Raw genomic sequence first — 18,964 nt, 5'->3', positions numbered from 1 at the left:
TAAAAGAGTGCACTGAACTCCAAGTTGCAGCCTCTAAAATGTCTTTGGTTGGTACTCCTCTGAGGAAGGCTGCTGAAGTGGCAGCTGCTCTGGTTGAATGTGGCCTAATGCCCTTAGGCACTGATTTGCCATGTTGAGAATAGCAGAAATGAATGCAGTCACCTATCCATTTTGAAAATTCTGCTTTGAGGTAGCCTTTCTTTGTGATCCTGCAGCATACGCCACTAAGAGTTGTTCAGTCTTACTGAAAGCTTTAGTTCTGTCCAAGTAGAAGCGTAGCTGTCTGTGTATGTCCAAAGAATGTAGAAATCTCTCACCCTTATTCTGTGGGTTTGGATAAAAGGTAGACAAATGAATGGTTTGGTTAAGGGCCACACTGGACACTACCTTAGGCATAAATGTTGGGTTTGTCCTCAGAGAAACCCTGTCTGGATGGAAAATGATAAAAGGTTCCACAGCCATGAGTGCCTGTAACTCTGAGACTCATCTTGCAGTGGTTATTGCTAGGAGCAGAGCTGTTTTCCATGATAAGAATTTTATCTCAGCTGTATTGGCTGGCTCAAAAGGAGGCAGTGTGAGTTTTTCCAAGACATAATTGAGGTCCCATGCAGGTATATGTGTGCTCTACTTGGAGGTCTTATGTTTTTGGCCCCTCTGAGGTACTGTCTTAGCAATGGATGAGAAAAAATAGGTGGTTCCGTATTGTAATGAGCTGAAATGGCAGAGGCATGTATCTTACTTGATGAAAAGGATAGGCCTTTGTCCAGCATCTCAGTTAGGAATTGTAAAATCTGAGGAATGTTTGGTACAAACGTGTCAATTCCCTGTGCCTGGTTCCAAGCACAGAATCTCTTCCATTTGTCTGCATAAGATTTTCTGGTACTGGGCCTCCTGGCCTCCAGAATAACATCCATCATGTCTTTAGAGAGAGACGTGTTCTGAATGGCTACATTATCCGCCATGCTGCCAGATTTAGGGTCCTGTGTTGGCTGTGCAGGATCTGATTGTTTTCCTGGGTCAGTAAGTGAGGAATTTGAGGTAATGTCCAGGCTGGACCTTGAGACAACCTCTTTAGGATTGTGTACCAGTGCTGGCAGAGCCAGTCTGACCCACAAGGTCATGGCTAGTCTGCAGAGGGGATAGGAATGTGTGCATCCCTGCTTGTTTATGTACCACATGACTGTAGTATTGTCCATCTTTATCAGCAGTTGTCCTGGATGAAGTAGATCCTTGAAGGCTGTCAGGGCATTCTGAACAGCTAGCATCTCTTTTTGATTGATATGAAGATGCATTTGGCTTGCAGACCATGTGCCCTGAATACATTTTCCTGCCATGTGGGCCCCCCAGGCATAATCTGATGCATCTGTTGTTAATGTCTGCCTGGCTGTGGGTAAAGTGAATGGCTGTCCCTTGTTGTGGTGACAGGCCTGTGCCCACCATCGAAACTCCTGTTGCAGGCAGGGAATTAGGGTAATTAATGTTTCCAGGCTGTGGCAATGTTGAGTCCAAACACTTTTTAGATACCATTGTAGTTTCCTCATATGCAGTCTTGCATATGGAATTAGCAGAATGCAGGATGCCATGAAGCCCAAAGCCTGCAAAATTTTTCTTGCAGATAACTGGGTCTTTGTTGCCAATGTTTTGAAGTAAGAAGTCAGTTGCCTTTGTTTGTCTAGCCTGAGATAAACCATCTGGGCAGTTGTATTTAAGCTTGCACCCAGGAATATTATCTCTTGAGAGGGTACTAGTTTTGATTTATTTTTGTTTACTGTGTGCCATAGGCAAATTAGTAATCTTTTTACAAATACCAGGTGCTTTAGTAGAATGTCCTTGTTCTCTGCTTGAATAAGGCAGTCGTCCAAGTAAGGATAGATTTGAATTCTCCTTTGTCTGCAAAATGCAATTACTGGTGCCAGGCATTTTGTGAAGACCCTGGGTGCAATAGATAAGCCAAAGGGCAGTACAGAGAATGGGTAGTGCATTGAGCCAGTTATGAATCTGAGGTATCTTCTGCAAGATTGTCTGATTGGGGCATGCAGGTATGCCTCTTTTAGGTGCAAAGTTACAAGCCAAGTCTTCTTGCCCAGCATGGGCAGAAGCTGCTGCAGAGTCAGCATTTTGAATTTTGGAATGTCCAGAAAAGTGTTTAGAATAGACAGGTCCAGTATTGGTCTCCAGGCATTGTCCTTTCTGGGTACCAAGAAAAGTCTTGAGTAAAATCCTTGTCCCTGCTCTTGCTGCGGTACTCGCTGAATGGCCCTCATGTTCATGAGAGATGAAACTTGTTTTTTCTGCCTCTGCCCATTAATTGTGTGACAGGTTTGGCATACCTTTTGCCTTTGGCAGGGTGTGAAAATGGAACCTGTAGCCCTGTAACACTATATTCAAGACCCATTTGCCCTGGATGACCATGTGCCAATTTTGTGAAAAAAAAAGATAAGTGCTTGGAGCTGGCAGAGGAAAGTCATTGGGGCTGTTTCTTGTATGGATGTGATTTGTCTTCTCTGCTTTTGGAGGTAGAAGCACCCCATTGTTTAGACCTGTATGAGCCTTTGGGCTGGGATCTGCCTCTGGGGCATCTGTATCTGCCTCTTTGTGGCCTTGTCTGACACTGGAAAGGATCAATTCTTTGTAGGCCAGTTCCTGCTAAATCTGGATGGCTGTACCTGTAAGAAATCCTTCACTGTCTGCATAGATTTTACTTTGTCCTCCATTTTCTTCAACACGTCTTCTGCCTTAACACCAAACAAAGTATCATGCTGTAATGGAGCATCTAATAATTTTGCTTTAACATGATCAGGCAGATTCTGTTCCTTTAACCAAGCATGCCTCCTAATGATGGAACCCATGACAGCGGCCCTGCAGGAGGCCTCCCGAGAATGAAAACCACATTGCAAAGTATGCTTTCCCACTTGTTCAGCTGCATGCAATAAATCCTGCATTTCTTTGTTTTCTGTACATTCCGAATTTGTCAACATTTTCTGTTTAAGCAGAGACAGTAAGTATTGCTGATATTTAAGGATATAAAACTGACAATTTAAAGCCCTTACAGCCAAGGTAGCAGAAGTGTAAATCTTTTTCCCCCATCTGTCCAGTGCCCTTGAATCCCTATCAGAGGGGATAGGGTTTTTTGCAGTGGAAGCCTTGACCCCTTTGGGACCCTGAGATATTGTTTCTGGGTCAGCAGCAGGGTTTTTATAAAGAAATGTATGTGAATCTGGAACCCTGTAGTATCTGTCTGGCTTGACAGGTGCTGGAGGTAAAGAGTCAGGAGACAGGCCAGACTCTGAAAATACATCATCTACAATGTCTAAAACAGGAGGAATAGCAAGAGGCCTGTGCTGAGGTAGTAAAAGAAAGTCTCTGAGCCTTTTCTTAGATTCTGAGTAATCTTGGCTCTCCCAGTGGAAGTACTCCCTCATGGTATGTAGGGTTTCCCCAAAATAATAATCCTCAGGAGGAGAGGCAGAAGGGATAGATTCTTCAGCATCAGAATCCTCATAGGGAGGAAGAGAGTATTCCTGTTCAGAAGAGTCAGAGGAAATGGAAACCTGATCTGAAGATTCATATTCTGTCTCTTACCTAGGCCTCTTATCAGGAGGGGGATGTGAACCCCTGATCAAAGTAATTAGGTCTTCGGCCATTTTGAGCATCTGTTTTTTAGGCATGGAGGCCTGTCCATGAGATTGCTGTACTTGTTTCTTTGTCTTTAGTGGTGCTTTAGTCTTTGCCTTTGAAGCTGAAGTCGGTTTTACATATAACTGTGTAGGCCTGAAAACACACTCAGAAGCCGATGCCTGCTCAGCGGCTCCGGACTCATCTGAGGGAATATTTTCCGAGTGTCCAATACCTTGAGTTTCCAGTAGACTAGTCGGTTCCACGTGGGAGTCGGAAGTGGCCTGCGGCTCTGAGGTAGCGGGTGTCAGGGGCTGCAAAAGTGCCTCACTGAGAACTGGCAAACTGGTGACTGGCTTAGAAGAAGCCTCGTCATCAGTTTTGGACCTCGGATGCCTGTCCTTTTCCTTTTCCTTGCGTTTCTTGTGAATTGCGGTAGTCGGATGGCTATCCGACGACATCGTGTAATGAAATCTTCGGCCAAAGTAATGAAATGCAAAATCATACCGACTCTTAATAGTGCTTTAGTTAAATCTAGCACAAAACCTACAATTAGCAATGTCGTGATCAGGGCTTACGCAAGGAATACAATATGAATGGAAGTCCTTATGAGGTATTTGCTTCCCACAAGAAATACAATTATTAACTTTTTCTGACAAAGATCTGGAGCAAGAAAAAAGTTTCCCCAACGGGGTACTTAGCTTTAAATGAAGACTTCAGATCTGAAATTCGAACACGAAAATACTGCGTGGCAAGAAAGACTGAAGAAAATGGCGTCAGCTGCATCTTTTATACCCCTGGCGCACTGACATCAGGGAGGAGGCAACAGCAACCGACGCTGGACCAAGACTTTGGAATTCAGGCCGACTGCAGGTAGCCTGCCAGCAGGATAACCCAAGTGTAATGACTGCAACAATGAAACACAATGAACATCTCTGTTTTACATGGATAGAGAGCCTATTCCATAGTGTGGGGATTGTTTGGGACAGATATCTATATCTCCAGCATGTTCTGTTTATGCCACAAGTGAAGTTCAGATCCCTGGATCTTTTTATGGTACGGTTTGTTACATGCATTCGCACATATCCATTTGGCTGGGTCTGAGGAAGCCCTGTAAGCCAGGCAAATTGCCTCTCTCGGCAACCCGCAAAAAACTGAATGCAGAGACAGAGCTTTTAGTTCAGTGTGAGATAGGGTATTCATGCTTTGAATTCTCCTGGTGTGAATCCTTTGTGGACATTCCAACTGTTGCAATTGTCTGGTAAGATTTATGCCAAAAGGGGCATTGTATTCACTTATAAGTCTGATAAGGGTTGAGTAGAATGGTACTATAACTTCCTTGGCCCTGAATCACATACCCTTTCCTATAAGTTGGGTGACATAAAAAGATTTTCTTATTGTGTTAGCTACATGTTGGTCAAAGGCCAAGTTGCTGTCTGCATATGTTCCTAGATCCCTTGCTGCTGGGTCAAATCTTAAGTGTGTTTTATCAATGGAGTAATTTAATTCTAACAACAGTTTCCCATAGGGCATTATAATGCATTTTTTGGTATTGAGCTTTAGGACATGGCTTTGGCACAAGTCATTTGTCTGCGTTAAACTCACTTGCACAATGTTTGTGTCTTGGGGGAAACTATAAAATAGCTCCCAATTTACAGCCATCTGTGAGCTTGGTGAGCCAGAGGCCTTTAACATTAGCCTTAACTTTTAAGAAGAAGATGTCAAAAAAGGACCATGCTGAGCACAGATCCCTGACATACTCAACTGGTACCAGGTGAAGGTGGTCCCCCCAATCCTGACTGTTTGGTTCCTGTTTGTGATCCAACTGGCAAACCAGTGAGTTATGTAGGGGTTTACACCTAGCTCAGAGAGCTTGTCAAGAATTTCTGAGTAGGGCATTTTATCAAATACCCTGGCTAGGTCAAGATATGCAGTATGTACTGTTTTACCTTCGTCCATTGCCTTGGTGACCCTGTCAAAGAAGTCTACCAAATTAAGCAGGCATGATCTTCCCTTAACAAGGCCAAACTGGGATGGGTCAAGTGTCTGCAGGATGCCAATGTCCTTGTTTATCATTTCCATGATCCATGACTTTGCATATTAGGCTTGTTAGACTGATGGGTCTGTAGTTCCCTGGGACACTTGATAGTCTGCCCTTGTGGAGGGAAAGGACTGTTGCAGTCCTCCACTCACTTGGAACACAGTCTATTTCAAGGCTGTATTTGAAGACTGAATCAAGTGGTCCTGATAGGTCATGTTTTAGGCTGTTGTGGAGGCAACTGGGTTATATTTTTGAGATCCATGAAAGCAGTGTTCTTGGCTTTAGCAAAGTGCTACCAGCACCTGGCTCCTGCTGATAACTGGGGGAAGTATGTTGGAGGGGATTTTACCTAGAACTGGTGGTGGAGTGGGAGATGAAGTTTGAGGTGAGTTTATCAGCCCGTACTTTTATAGAAGGTGGTACCATTCATCACCAGTTCAGCACACAGTTGATTGTTACCCTAGCTGAAGAAGACCTTCTGAATGTCCTTAACCTGTAAGGCTGTTTTGACCTCATAGCTGACCTTGTTTGGACGTAGTTAGACCTCTTAGTTTCTTGTTTAAGAGAGCATTTGTTTTTAAGGAAGTTGCTTTTCCATGAGTTTTCTTCTTTTATTATATACCTTGTATAGATTAGGATTCCACAAGTGCAGTTTGTTTTTAGTTTTTGTTTTGGGTTTATTTCTTGTAGATATGGCAGCCTCTATACAGCCTTTCACATGTTTGTATAGTGACACTATGAATAATTCTGCATAGCTAGCTGTGGTCTTGGGTTTGAGGGAGCCTTGAATTTTGACAAATTACCACTTAATAAGACATAGTTTGCCTTTGAATAGTTCCTCACTGTTAATTGTTTTACCTCAAATAAGAGAGCTTTGTCATCCAGCCGCACTAGTGAGGACATTACATGGTGGGGACACTCTCCAATGTTTGGTGAGTACCACATCCAGTATGTTAGTGCATTCTCCAACAAAAGGATCAATCTGTTCCAGGTTTTTTTTTTTTGTGTTAATAAAGTCTAGGAAGCATTGTGCCTGTGAGTTTGAGGATGTGTAAATTTCCCAGTCTATACAGGGATAGCTAAAGTCACTCATGAATAGGGTGTTTGATTGGATGGTAAGCACCTCTAGTAGGTCTAGATAAGAGTAGTGAGATGCTTGGGGTATATATGGTGACCTGTATTTAGTCATGATATGGTGAGAGACCTTATCTATGGTGATCCTGCACATGAATGTCCTCCATGTTATCATCCTGTTTAACCAACCTGGAGGTATATTTGTTGATAATGCATATTGAAAGACCTCCACCTTTGACCCCAATCTGTGCTGCTGTTGGTCTAAATGTGTGGAAGTCCTTGTAGCCTTGCACTTTCAGAGCAAGTCTCATCTACAGTACAGATGTTTACATTCTCCAGGGAGAGGAGGGCTTGAAGGTTGTGGAGGTTTTTGTTTAGGCTCCAAGCATTGAGCAGTAACACCTTAAGATTGCTTGCAGACTTTTTCACTGTTGGTAGTTTTCTGGTTTTGGCATTGCCTAAAAAAGTCTCTGAGGTAGTGGATAAAGTTTTAGCCAATATCAAAAAGCCTAGGGAGGACAGGTGCAACTCATCCTTGGCAAAACAATATGGTCTTTTGACAATGTTATCCCATACTGACAGATACTAGATCCTCCTGGAGAATAGACCTGTGAGGTTGAATGACATTAGGAAGGAATGCCAAATTGAATGGACCTTTTTTTTTTTTTTGATCCTCAACCTAGTATTGAGGGGCAAGAGACTGAGGAGCAGCATGGACTGTCAAATTAGCCAGGGAAGCCAGCTACGACTTTGGGGGGGGGGGGTACTGCTTTTCAGTTTCAAATTAAGTTTTATTACATTTACTCAGTTAGTTTATATGTGACTATATACATGTTATCAGTGCAAGAAACAAGTCCAGGTATGAAATAAAGGAGTTAACTTTTATGTTCTCCAGTGTTTTGTTTTTCTCCTTCTTAAGCATGCGTCTTAATGATGTAAAAATACCTTAGCCATATGTCAGGAAATCTTGAAACAGACAGAAAGAGAGATACATTAATTTAGTATTTTATTAAACTGTGACTCTCTCAAAATCAGATCAAATACCTCTCAAGTGAATTGTGAACAAATGAACAGGAACTATTTGCTCATTCACCCTTTATGCAAAGACTTACCATAGCTTTATATGGATAGTCACTGTCTTTCATAAGTCCTTTTTGTGTTTTAATGTACTCAAATGCTTGAGCACGTATACCAGGTGAACAGCCGTCATTTCCTGAGTCACAATCTACCAACTGCTGCTCACTTAATGTGAAAAGGTGGCCGGTTTTAGCACAGAGTCTTGATTCAATTGTTCCGACCTGCATTAGAAACACAGGCTGTTGATAACAGACTTTAATGATATGCAGTTAAATGTCAGTTAATTTAAATATCCATTTGAGTAAACAGAATATTTCATTTAGAAAACAGTGATGTTCATGTCTAAGCATATGCAAATCACAGAAACTGACAAATTAATATCGCTGCAAAATGGCTACAAACATCATAAAAGCTGTTTTGACTAAAAGCAGATTTATTGCAGTCTGTTGCATTTCTCAGTCATTTAAATGTAACATAATGGTAACTTCACACATAATATACACAATGCCAGAAAACAAAATGGCAACCTAAATCAGCATTGGATAGAAAATGTATTATATTTAAAATGAAAAATGTTAAACAAAATAATAAAATAAAAAAATAAAATACAGACAGCCAATCATAAAATGATGATACAAGCAAAACGGACTTAAGCTAACTAATATTAAAATTACTAAAAAATTAATAAGTTGTGTACTGATATTTTAAGGAGGTTCCCGTGCATAATAGTCTACAGCTAATCAAACAGGTCACACCAGGTGCTCAAAGACCACTGTCTTGAAGCCAGGGACTCAGGTGTCATAGCTTGCAGGGGCTATGGTTCATGCATGAATTCAACCACGTGTTTGGGTGAGCTGCAAAAGCCATACAGACAGAATGCAGCTAACACCCCCTAGCCTGAATACAGTAGTGAGTTTGAGAAAGGTAAGTGAAACAGCAGTCGAGGGGAAGTAGGAGGGGGTGGGAATGCAAATCAGGGTTTCAGGCAGTGATCAGGAGAGAGATGTAGGCTTATAGAGTGGGAGGAGTTTTATGGGTAGGAAGGAGATTTTATGGTTAGAAAGCAATGAGGGTCATTAGGTTTAGGGAGCAGAAAAGGAGCTTAGAGTTACAGAATCAGTCATTCGGTTTAGAGGGGCAGAAGCTGAGCTTTAGGTTTTGGGAAATATTGGGGACTTAGGGTTAGGGAATGGGAGAAGAGTGCTATAGTTAGGGTTAGGAATGTGTGGCAGTTTTAGGGTTTAATGTTAGGACTCTCGTAGGGCTTTGCTGTTTAGTAGGGTTGGGTTGTGGAAAGGCTAGGTAATTAAGTAGGAGTGAGCTACTGGGAGTTGGGGCACTTGCCATTTAGAGCAAGTGTGTAGTGAGCAACTAGCATGTGAGCACTTGCAGTACACCCAAACAGACACAGTATTCAATAGTGATGGCACTCTGACAAAAGGATTGTGTAAGCAAATACAAATGCATCAATAATGGGATGAACAGCACTAAAGTTGCTTAACAGCAGGAGCAGTACTGCAGTGGGATGCATGACTGACAACACAAGTCCCAAATAAGGCAAGCTAGCACAGCTAAACCAGTTCATGCTTACACACAGAGCAGAGAGCAGCACATCTCCATCTTATACGTCTCCAGCACAAGAACGGTGTCAGAAAGGCCATCAGCTACAGCAATGTGGATACGCACAGCAAAGAGCTAACCTTGTTCATCACATAAATGGGAGGATGTGGGCCAAGCAATGTGGATACACACAGCAAAGAACCAACCTTGTTCATAACATAAATTAGGAGGGTGTAGGCCATTCCTCTGAACTGTACAAATTTTCACAGAATGTCAAGATGTTTCCTTTATAGGTTTAGTCTCTTTCTCATAAAAGTTATATTTTTATTATTTATGTATTTATTTATTTATTTTGCATTTGTTGACTGGGATTGTCAGACTGAGTTGAAGAGTTCTTTTTCAGTGGAGGCCCGGGGATAAAAGCTCCAACATATTGTACAATTTTCATTATAAATTACCGTTAAACAGCAATGTTACAGGATTATTAGAAGGCATTAAGTAGCAATACAATGTTATACAGTATCAATAATCAGGAGTATAGCATAACTATTTCAAGATCTATAAAAAGAAATATGTCATTAACATGAGTATAGCTTTTGGGGCAAGTGGTTACAAAAACTCAGTTTTATCATGATGTATATATGATGATGATATATTATGACAATTTCACTAAAGATTGAAGTCACTAAATAATAACATACATTTGAATTTTAGACTTCATATCCTTTAGAAAATGAATGCTAACAGAAATCCTGTTATTCAAGTTACTTTTAAGTATGTAAGAGCAATATTTAATATCTTTTACTATTTTGGGGCATTTGTTCCCCCATTATTTTAGACTCTGCCCAGATTTATTGTGCTAAAAGGTTAAGAGGTATGACATGAGGGAGACAGCATTCAGAGTGAAACACACAAGGGTAATTATAAGGTATGAATGATGGGGCAGTACCAGATCAAGGACAAATGGGTCCCTAGGCAGGGTAATAAATCGGGAGCCCCCAGGGCAGCCCCACTTGTGGCAACCCCTTACCCCCCATGGCAGTGCCCTTAGCCCCCCTGCAGCAGCCCCCTCCCCAGCTATTCCAGTGTTCCACTACTTGGCTATTTCTCTCCAGTTACCATAAACACTGTTCAAACTTGTCAGTGTGCATAATGCTTTCTTATTTACTTCTACAATGATTGATAGCACAAACACAAATAGCTATTTGCTAAACAAACAATGAAATCAGACAACATGGGCAGTAAACTTCTCTGTTCTTGAAACTCATATTCATTGAAATGGCATAAAACCCTCATTCAAAGAAAATGCATCTGGCCAGTGGAGGATTAAGTTTATCTTTAGGCTATTTTCAAACCAAAGACTCCTTGCACACATATTTAGGGCCACGTATACATGTATGTGTTCTTTGATTCACCTTCTTGATTGTATTAAATTATATTCCTTGTATAATACAGCACCACTTGTTAGAATGTGTTTTAAATATGTAGTTTTGAATATTCTTCCAGTAAGCAATGAAACAAAATGTATGAACCGATAATGACAAAACTACCTATTTCAGAAAATTTCAACCATAAAAGGCTACTTGGACATCTCTCATTACAATCCACCAGTAGCAGTCAATAAGCACAGTCTCGGGGGCGTGGCCAAGGATGAACACAGGATAGCAGCAGATTTCTTCAGCTCCACCAATTTCATTACATTGACAGGAGGAATTTTACTAATAAAAATTAATTCTTGAAGTAATTTTCTTTCTAAATATGTTTGTTTTATATAGTTCTTGAACTATATCTAAAAAAGAAAGGAATATTTAATATATTCAGAAAATTAGACTTTTTTTTTTCCCATCAGTTTATCAGTGTCTGAATGAATGAAGTAAGACAAATTCTCTCTCAAGACTCCAGCATCAGAAAGAAGTCTCTGATAATATAATAAGTCCAGTCCAACTTACTGCTAAGATGGATAAAATGGATACTAAAATAGACACTTTCATAGAAAAACTACAAAACAAATAGACTTGTTGCATATGGACCTGCAACAACAGAAGATCCAGATGACAGGCATAGAAGAAGCTGTGAATGACATGGAAAATAAAATACAAGAAGAGGGAATCAACATTGAGTTTCTGCTGAAACAAAATACACATTTACAAACAAAGCTGGATGACCTGGTTTTAACAACATGGCTACTAACTCTAACAAAACTATCCTAGATCAGTTATAGTTAGATTTCTATCATCTTTGATAAAGAGATGGTTCTTAAATAAGCTCCTGTTAAGTTTAATGAGACAACTGTGCGTTTTGACAATGACTATTCTTCCATGGTAATTGCTAAAAGAAAAGTTTTTCTGCCACTAATAAGGGAGCTTAAAAAGCAAAACATACCTTCTGAAATCTTCCTTCCTGATGGTCCTAAGGTCTTCGATTTAGACTCTGCTTTACTGTTTGTCAAAGAAAAAGATTTTGGATAAAATAGAAGAAATGGAATGGGCTAGTTCTTCATTAAAGAGATTGGCAACTGAAGCTTCCTGGAAGACTTCAGAGAAGAAGAAGAGACTAAAAACAAATGATTTGTTATATGTTTTTTTCTCTCTCATCATTTTAGTTCATTATTAATCTTTTGAATATAGTTCCTGCATTTCCAGAAAGCCACAAATATTTTGAAAAGATTTAATCAAAGTTATTCTCTATGTGCAAAGAAATGTTTTGTTTCATAACCAGTCAAAATGCCTGAGGATTTAATGGCAGGCTGTGACTCGATTTGTTTCTCTTTCTGAAAAAAAAGGTTAGTAATTTGATACATTTTTTTCTTTACCTTTTTTTTTCTTTCTTTATTATTTTCTTTGTTTAAACAATGACATTCTATTTAGATTATGTAGTGGGTAAAGGGTGGGGAGGGCAGAGAGAAACAGTATGAAAATATCATTAATAGAATAATAACATATTTATTTCTTGTAAAAGTTTATAAGTTCTTCAAATGCTATTTCTAATTATACTTTCTTGATTATACTGCTTATGCTTGTTTGTAAATAATCTGTCATGCTTTAACTAATAATAATCAGAACTAAATAAGAGTAAATAATATGTTTTATTTTTAACTCTATTAATATAAACAGTAAGTAACATTCCATTGTATATACTTCTTACAGCTTTCTCTTACATTTTTTATTTTTTCTTTTCTTTATTAATATATAGAAATGCTTTTGACTGTGTGGGCACAGTGAATAATAGGATTTGTATGAAAACTGAGTTGGGAGAAGAATACTGAGTTTTTTGCTTGTTGGTAATTTTGAGTTTAATTTCACTTGCATAGAGGCTGTGATGATCTGTGGAATACATTGTGGAGGTTCTGTCATGTTTAGATGCATTTACACTGCTAAATGAATGTTTGTCACTAGTTTTAATAAGTTTAAATGTTAAGAGAGACAATCTGGGATGTGGGCTGTCTCATGCACAGTGTCTGAGTTACCTCAGAATCTTCAAATGACAGAATTCTCACAGAGAAACTGAAAGCAGTTAGTATAAACATTGACAAGGTTATCACACTGACACACCACAGATTCAGGAAAAATACTCTGTTCATAAAATATGTCAGTTATAATGAGTTTAAGTGATGTAGTTTCTTGTAGTAAGTAAATGTCTTATTTTAGAAGGCATAAAAATGAAACATTTATTTAAATGTTTTGGAAAATCTACTTAGCAGCGGCATAATAATCTGTGTTAAAAATTTGTGTCCCAAACATATACTTTACTATAACTCATTTAATTCATCTGATTGACAAACATAAATAATCTTATAACTCTATTCTGGAAGAAATGTCATGTGATATATTTTAAAGCAGTAGGTTAAAATCTGGTTACTAATGTGTGTTTGCTGTGCATTATTTTGTATAAAGCAGACAGATTTATTCTAGGAACAGCAAATAGGATACTGCTCTACAAAGACACAACTCAGTGAGATCAGATATATATATATATATATATATATATATATATATATATATATATATATGTGTGTGTGTGTGTGTGTGTGTGTGTGTGTGTGTGTGTGTGTGTGTGTGTGTGTGTGTGTGTGTGTGTATGTATGTATGTGTATATGTGTGTGTGTGTGTCTGTGTGTGTGTGTGTGTGTGTGTGTGTGTGGGTGTGTGATGGCTTTTTTTTTTTTAGGTAATAACGGTGGTTTCTGAGAATCTGCATAACTATGCAATATGATTTATAATAATTTTTATGAATACAATATTTAACTCTATTGACAATAATGAGTTTAAGTAAATGCTCATATACAAACAATTCAAGATTTTTTGGAAGCTGTTGATAGAATTCACATGACAGAAAATAGATGCATCTTAATGCATGTAATGTCTGAATCATATTAGCCAAAGTTTTTGATTTAAATGAATGTTAGAACATAATTTTCTCTCCTCTTGATTTCTAACATTAAGATTATTTGAATGCTATTAGAATACAAGTGTTATATATTACATAGATCTATATAATAGTATGAACAGTTTTAAAAAAAAAAAAAAAAAGTTTATTTTAGTTTATATGATGCTGTTTTACCAAATGTGTAGTTTTGTCTTGATAGATAATTGAATTGAAAACTGTTAACCTCAGTTAAATATAACTAGTATTAAATTGATAAGGTGGTAGCTGAGGTACTGCTGCATAGGGTGGGGGTTAACTTGAGGTAAAAAATACTCTAAGTTGTTTTTTATTTAACTCGGAGTGCAGGGGTTAACTTGAGTAGCAAATACTACTCTAAGTTGGAGTTTTTAACAGGCGGATGGATGGTTTAATCCTTACATTATTTTCACTTGTTCATTGTTATATGTATATAGTTTTGACATCCACAATATATTTTGTACACTCATTGTCACTACAAACAAAATTGAATCCTATACAAAATCCCATAAGAGATTTAATAAATACAGCTATATTTAAAGGTACACCTAAAGAGGAGATGTAACATTATTTATCTTGTTATTTGTTATTTCGATCATAAGATTCTTGAGTTTTAAAAATACCAAATGACATCTTTAAAAGGAATTTCTTTAAACATTAATGGATTGAATAATCCATGTAAAACTAATAAGATACATTAATCTACACAAGGCCAATCTAGTCTTCCTGCAAGAAACCCATCTCTTGAAAAAGATATTGATAAACTAGCCACTAATAAGTATACAGTATTGGTTAGTTCAGAGCACTATTTTATGGAATAAAAGTATGCCCATTCCTAAAACCATTAAGTCTTATCAGGATGACAAAGGAATGTTTTGTATGGTTACAATACAAATTAATGGGAAGACTTACACTTTAATTAATGTATATTGGATACCTGGAATTGGTATTAATACAGTGAAACATCATATTGATAAGATCATATCATTCTCTATAGGGATATTATTTTAGCTGGTGATTTTAATTGTATACTACATGAAAGTGATACTACCACTATAAAGAAAAGAAGAATTACATCTAATGCAAAACATTTAAATGATTTTGCTAATTCTTATCATTTGAATGATATTAATAATCAGATAGAGTCAAAATCATTACCATACACCTTTTTTCTAACAGATACAAAACTTATTCAAAATAGATAGGGTCTTTATTTCTAACCAGATGATAACAGATTTAATTAATTCCAAAATCATTTCATGTCCTATATCTGATCATAACTCAATTGTTTTTGAATTCATGATAAAAAATACTCATAATGTTCAGATCAAAAGGATACCAGCATACTTAACTCAGCTAAAAGACTATAAAGAATATATACTTTCAGAAGTACAACATTTTCTAGACATAAATAATACAGTCTCCATTGTCTATGTTTGGGATGCCTTAAAATCATATCTATATGGACAAAGTATCAGATGGTATAATAATAAAAGGAAATCTTGGGATAAGGAATTGTTAGATATTCAAAGTAAACTAGACTCTTATAAACATAATAATAAAGAAAATATTATGGACAAGAAAGTTATTGAAGAAATAAACAAACTAAATGAGAAATACAAAGAAATTTTAACTCATAAAGTTAAAATAACTTTAGAAATACAAGTTTTGTCTTATTCAATAAGCCCCAAATACTTACATAGACTTAAAAATAAAACAAAAAAATTGAATAAAAACCATATCAAAGAAATCTTTTCTCTAAGGAAAAAGAAGAATGTTTCTAGTATACCAGAAATACTGGATGAATTTAGAAATCACTTTCACAAGATTAACCATAACAACATTAACATGGAACCTAAAGATAAAATAAAGGAGTTTATAACCACAAACATGAATAAAAGCTTAATAAACAACAGATTAAACTATTGGACAAGAGTATTTCATATACAGAAGTTATTACACAAATAAATAAGCTTAAATCATGGTATTATACCAGAGATATATAAAATCCTTTCTAAAACTACATATTCATTAATACATAAGGTTTTATTCTGGCCCAAACTGAGTTAATAACCCCCATCTTGGCAATATACATTTATTTCACCAATTTTAAAACCTAATAAAGATCCAACTAGATGTTCTTCATATCGACCCATCTCATTACTTAATGTTGATTATAAAATGTTTATGAGTATTTTTGCTGATAGATTGAAGACAATTATCCCGGCATTATAGACATAGATCAGACGGGCTTCATTGTAAATAGAAATACTTTTGACAATATAAGAAGAACTTTAACATTAATTGATTTTGCAAATAGGAAAAGAAAGATTTAACACTTATTAGTCTTGATATAGGTTCAGCATTTGATTCAGTAAGTTGGGACTATCTGTTTACCTTAATGAAATGCACAAATTTCTCTGATGCATTTGTAAATTTAATTGAGCATTTATACAAAGGAGCTGGCTTATATTAAGGTAGGAACATATGTTTCACAAAAATACCCATTCTTAAAGGTACAAAGCAAGGATGTCCACTTTCTCCACTATTATTCACTTTAGTAATGGAGCCTTGGGCTAATTTGATTAGAAACAGTACTGACATAGAGGGTTTTGAAATAGAAGAAAATACAACATCAAAAATTCAACTTTTGCAGATGATGTTCTAATTACATCAGCAGGATCTAATTCTTCTATGCAGTCTTTATTTGATAAAATGATGAATTTTAAAAGTATTTCTGGTTTAATATTCAATGAAGAAAAACTAAAATACTACCTATATATACAAAATACTCTCATTAGTGATTTTACTAAATATGTACCCAACTCAGGTCAGATAACTTATTTAGGTATAATACTATCTAAAGATATTAAATCTATTATATATAATAACTATAATACCTGTTTTCTTAATATACAAAATCTTTTTAATACCTGGAATAATATGTTTTTTACTATGGAGGAGAGACTTACAATTATTAAAATGATAATATTCCCCAAGATTTTATACTTAATACAATCAATAATACTTTCACCTACAAAAATAACTATCAAGAAACTGAATACACTAATGTTAAATTTCTTATGGGCACCTAATAGACCTAGGATTGCATTAAAGAAACATACTAATAGCTGGTCTCAAGGGGTATTTCTTTTCCAGACTTTAATTTATATATTATCTCTTCTATTATAAAAGTTATTACTTTATTAATAGATCGGTCATATGTCGCAAATGGAAAGATTATTGGGAGCTAATTAGTATGCACTTCATGAAAATCTCCTTAACACATAAAAATATGATTATAAATAACTCCATGTTGTGGTTGCTAAAGGAATTTTGTACTTCACCTATTACACCTAAACATATGGTCTGTTACCCATTAAATATTATTATTAGTTATCGTAACTTTATATTCATGCACCCTAAGTATAGGGAATGGAATTTTATTGTATTCCTATAATTTATACTCAGGGTATGCTTATGTCATCTACTTCTGAAGGAGCTCATTTAGCTATAGATAATAATCTAAAGTACTGGTATCAGCTGATATCTGATAATAAAGTTAAAAATCTAGATTTCTTAAAACAAGAATTTGATCTAAGAGAAACTTGCTGGTTAGAGGTTCAGATCTTTAGACAACATCTCATTGATAGAATAGATCTAATGTCTATAACAGTTAAAGAATCTATTCCAAAACTGATTGATTACTTGATAATAAATTTACAGCATAAAGTTTCTGATAAAGGTAAACTTTCATATATATATAAAATTATCAGACAAGAAACTTTTTACAATGTAGATTCATACTGGAATTATTTCACCTCTATTAATGGGGACCCACCAACTCAACAAGATAAACAATATATATTGGAATCTGCTTATAGAACTACATCTTCCATTGTCTGGAGACTTTATACATGGAAATTTTTACATAGATCTTTTATACACCTTTGATGATGAATAAAATTAATAATAAAGATAATCTATGTAAGAGATGTAATGTAGAAATTAATGCTGACTGGGCTCATATGTTTTATGACTGTATGAAGTTGAAAGAATACTGGAAGTCAATTAATGAATTTTGCAGGCTCTTTTACAGATAATTTCATTATTTCTAAGTCTCTTATATTATTCAACACACCTGTACCTCAATGTGTTAAAAGATTAAGCTTCCCTTGTTATGGTCTATCCTAGCAGTGGCTAGGAAAATAATAACTAGAAATTGGATTTCAGATACACCTCCTTCGTTCAATGAATTTAAAAATGTTATGAATATAATGTGTCATATGGAAATAAGCACAATTAGAATGAGAACAACTAGAAAAACATCACATTTTATTGTATGGGATAATTTACAAAATTTGTTAAAAAAATTCTAATTTCAATAGCACAGTATTTTAGTTTAATTAATTGATTTGATTGTAGTGGATGTCTTTGTAAATACTTTAGTTGTTTTGTTGAATATTATATTATAATAATACCTATTTTTAATTATTTGTATAAAATTGTTATGATATTTCTCTTATATGTTAAAACAATAAACTTGTTTTGGAAAAAAATAAGCACAGTCTCTGCAGAAGTAAAAGTCATCCAAATAATTCCACATTAAAGAGGTGTAACTAATGAAGAGGTTGCTACTGGCAAACATTTTACATATCACTGTTTCATCTACAAATTCAATGCCTGCTGTCCTTGTAGAATTAAATGCCTATGTAACATTAAAAAAATTGGTAAGCTGGTAATATTGCAATAGGTAATGATTGACAAGCCAATAAGCTCATAGTTATGAGGCATCTCATGCAAGGAGGACACACTCTGGAATGCAGAACCTCTGCCCCCCCCCCCTTAAAATGCATCAAATAATCAGCAATTGAAAGGGTACTGCAATACCTGCACTCCATCTACATGATGTGGGAGTACAATCCACAGCCTTCTGCACCAAAAGCCATTATGCTTCTGATACTACAAGCCGTGACTGCTATTTGCTAAACAAGACAGTTAGTTTCCCATTGAAAACAGTCTTAACATGAGCATCAGTAAACGTCTCTTCCCTTGAAGCTCACAATTCCATGAAAAAGCACCGAAACTCATAATTCCCTGAAAATGTACTGAAACTCAAACCCACAGTTCCATCATCATTCTGGTAGTTGGTGCTCAGGATTCAGGCTCGTCTCCACTGAAGCTCACAATTCCTTC

General features: G+C 36.4%; 1 protein-coding gene across 2 annotated transcripts in view; it reads right to left on the bottom strand.

Annotated features, from left to right (window-relative positions):
* Nucleotides 1-18,964, bottom strand: part of LOC122810777 (ervatamin-C-like) — a 404,836-nt gene that overhangs the window by 251,154 nt on the left and 134,718 nt on the right. For both annotated transcript variants that reach the window (XM_044082340.1, XM_044082347.1), the window contains exon 5: nucleotides 7,843-8,028. In XM_044082340.1, the coding sequence (XP_043938275.1) occupies nucleotides 7,843-8,028 (186 nt within the window). The remainder of the gene's footprint in view (nucleotides 1-7,842; nucleotides 8,029-18,964) is intronic.

The sequence above is a fragment of the Protopterus annectens genome, chromosome 1.part1 (genome assembly GCF_019279795.1).
Source record: "Protopterus annectens isolate FY-2018-M chromosome 1.part1, PAN1.0, whole genome shotgun sequence".
NCBI classification, from domain to species: Eukaryota; Metazoa; Chordata; order Ceratodontiformes; family Protopteridae; genus Protopterus; species Protopterus annectens.
This window is presented reverse-complemented; position numbering and strand designations above follow the sequence as displayed.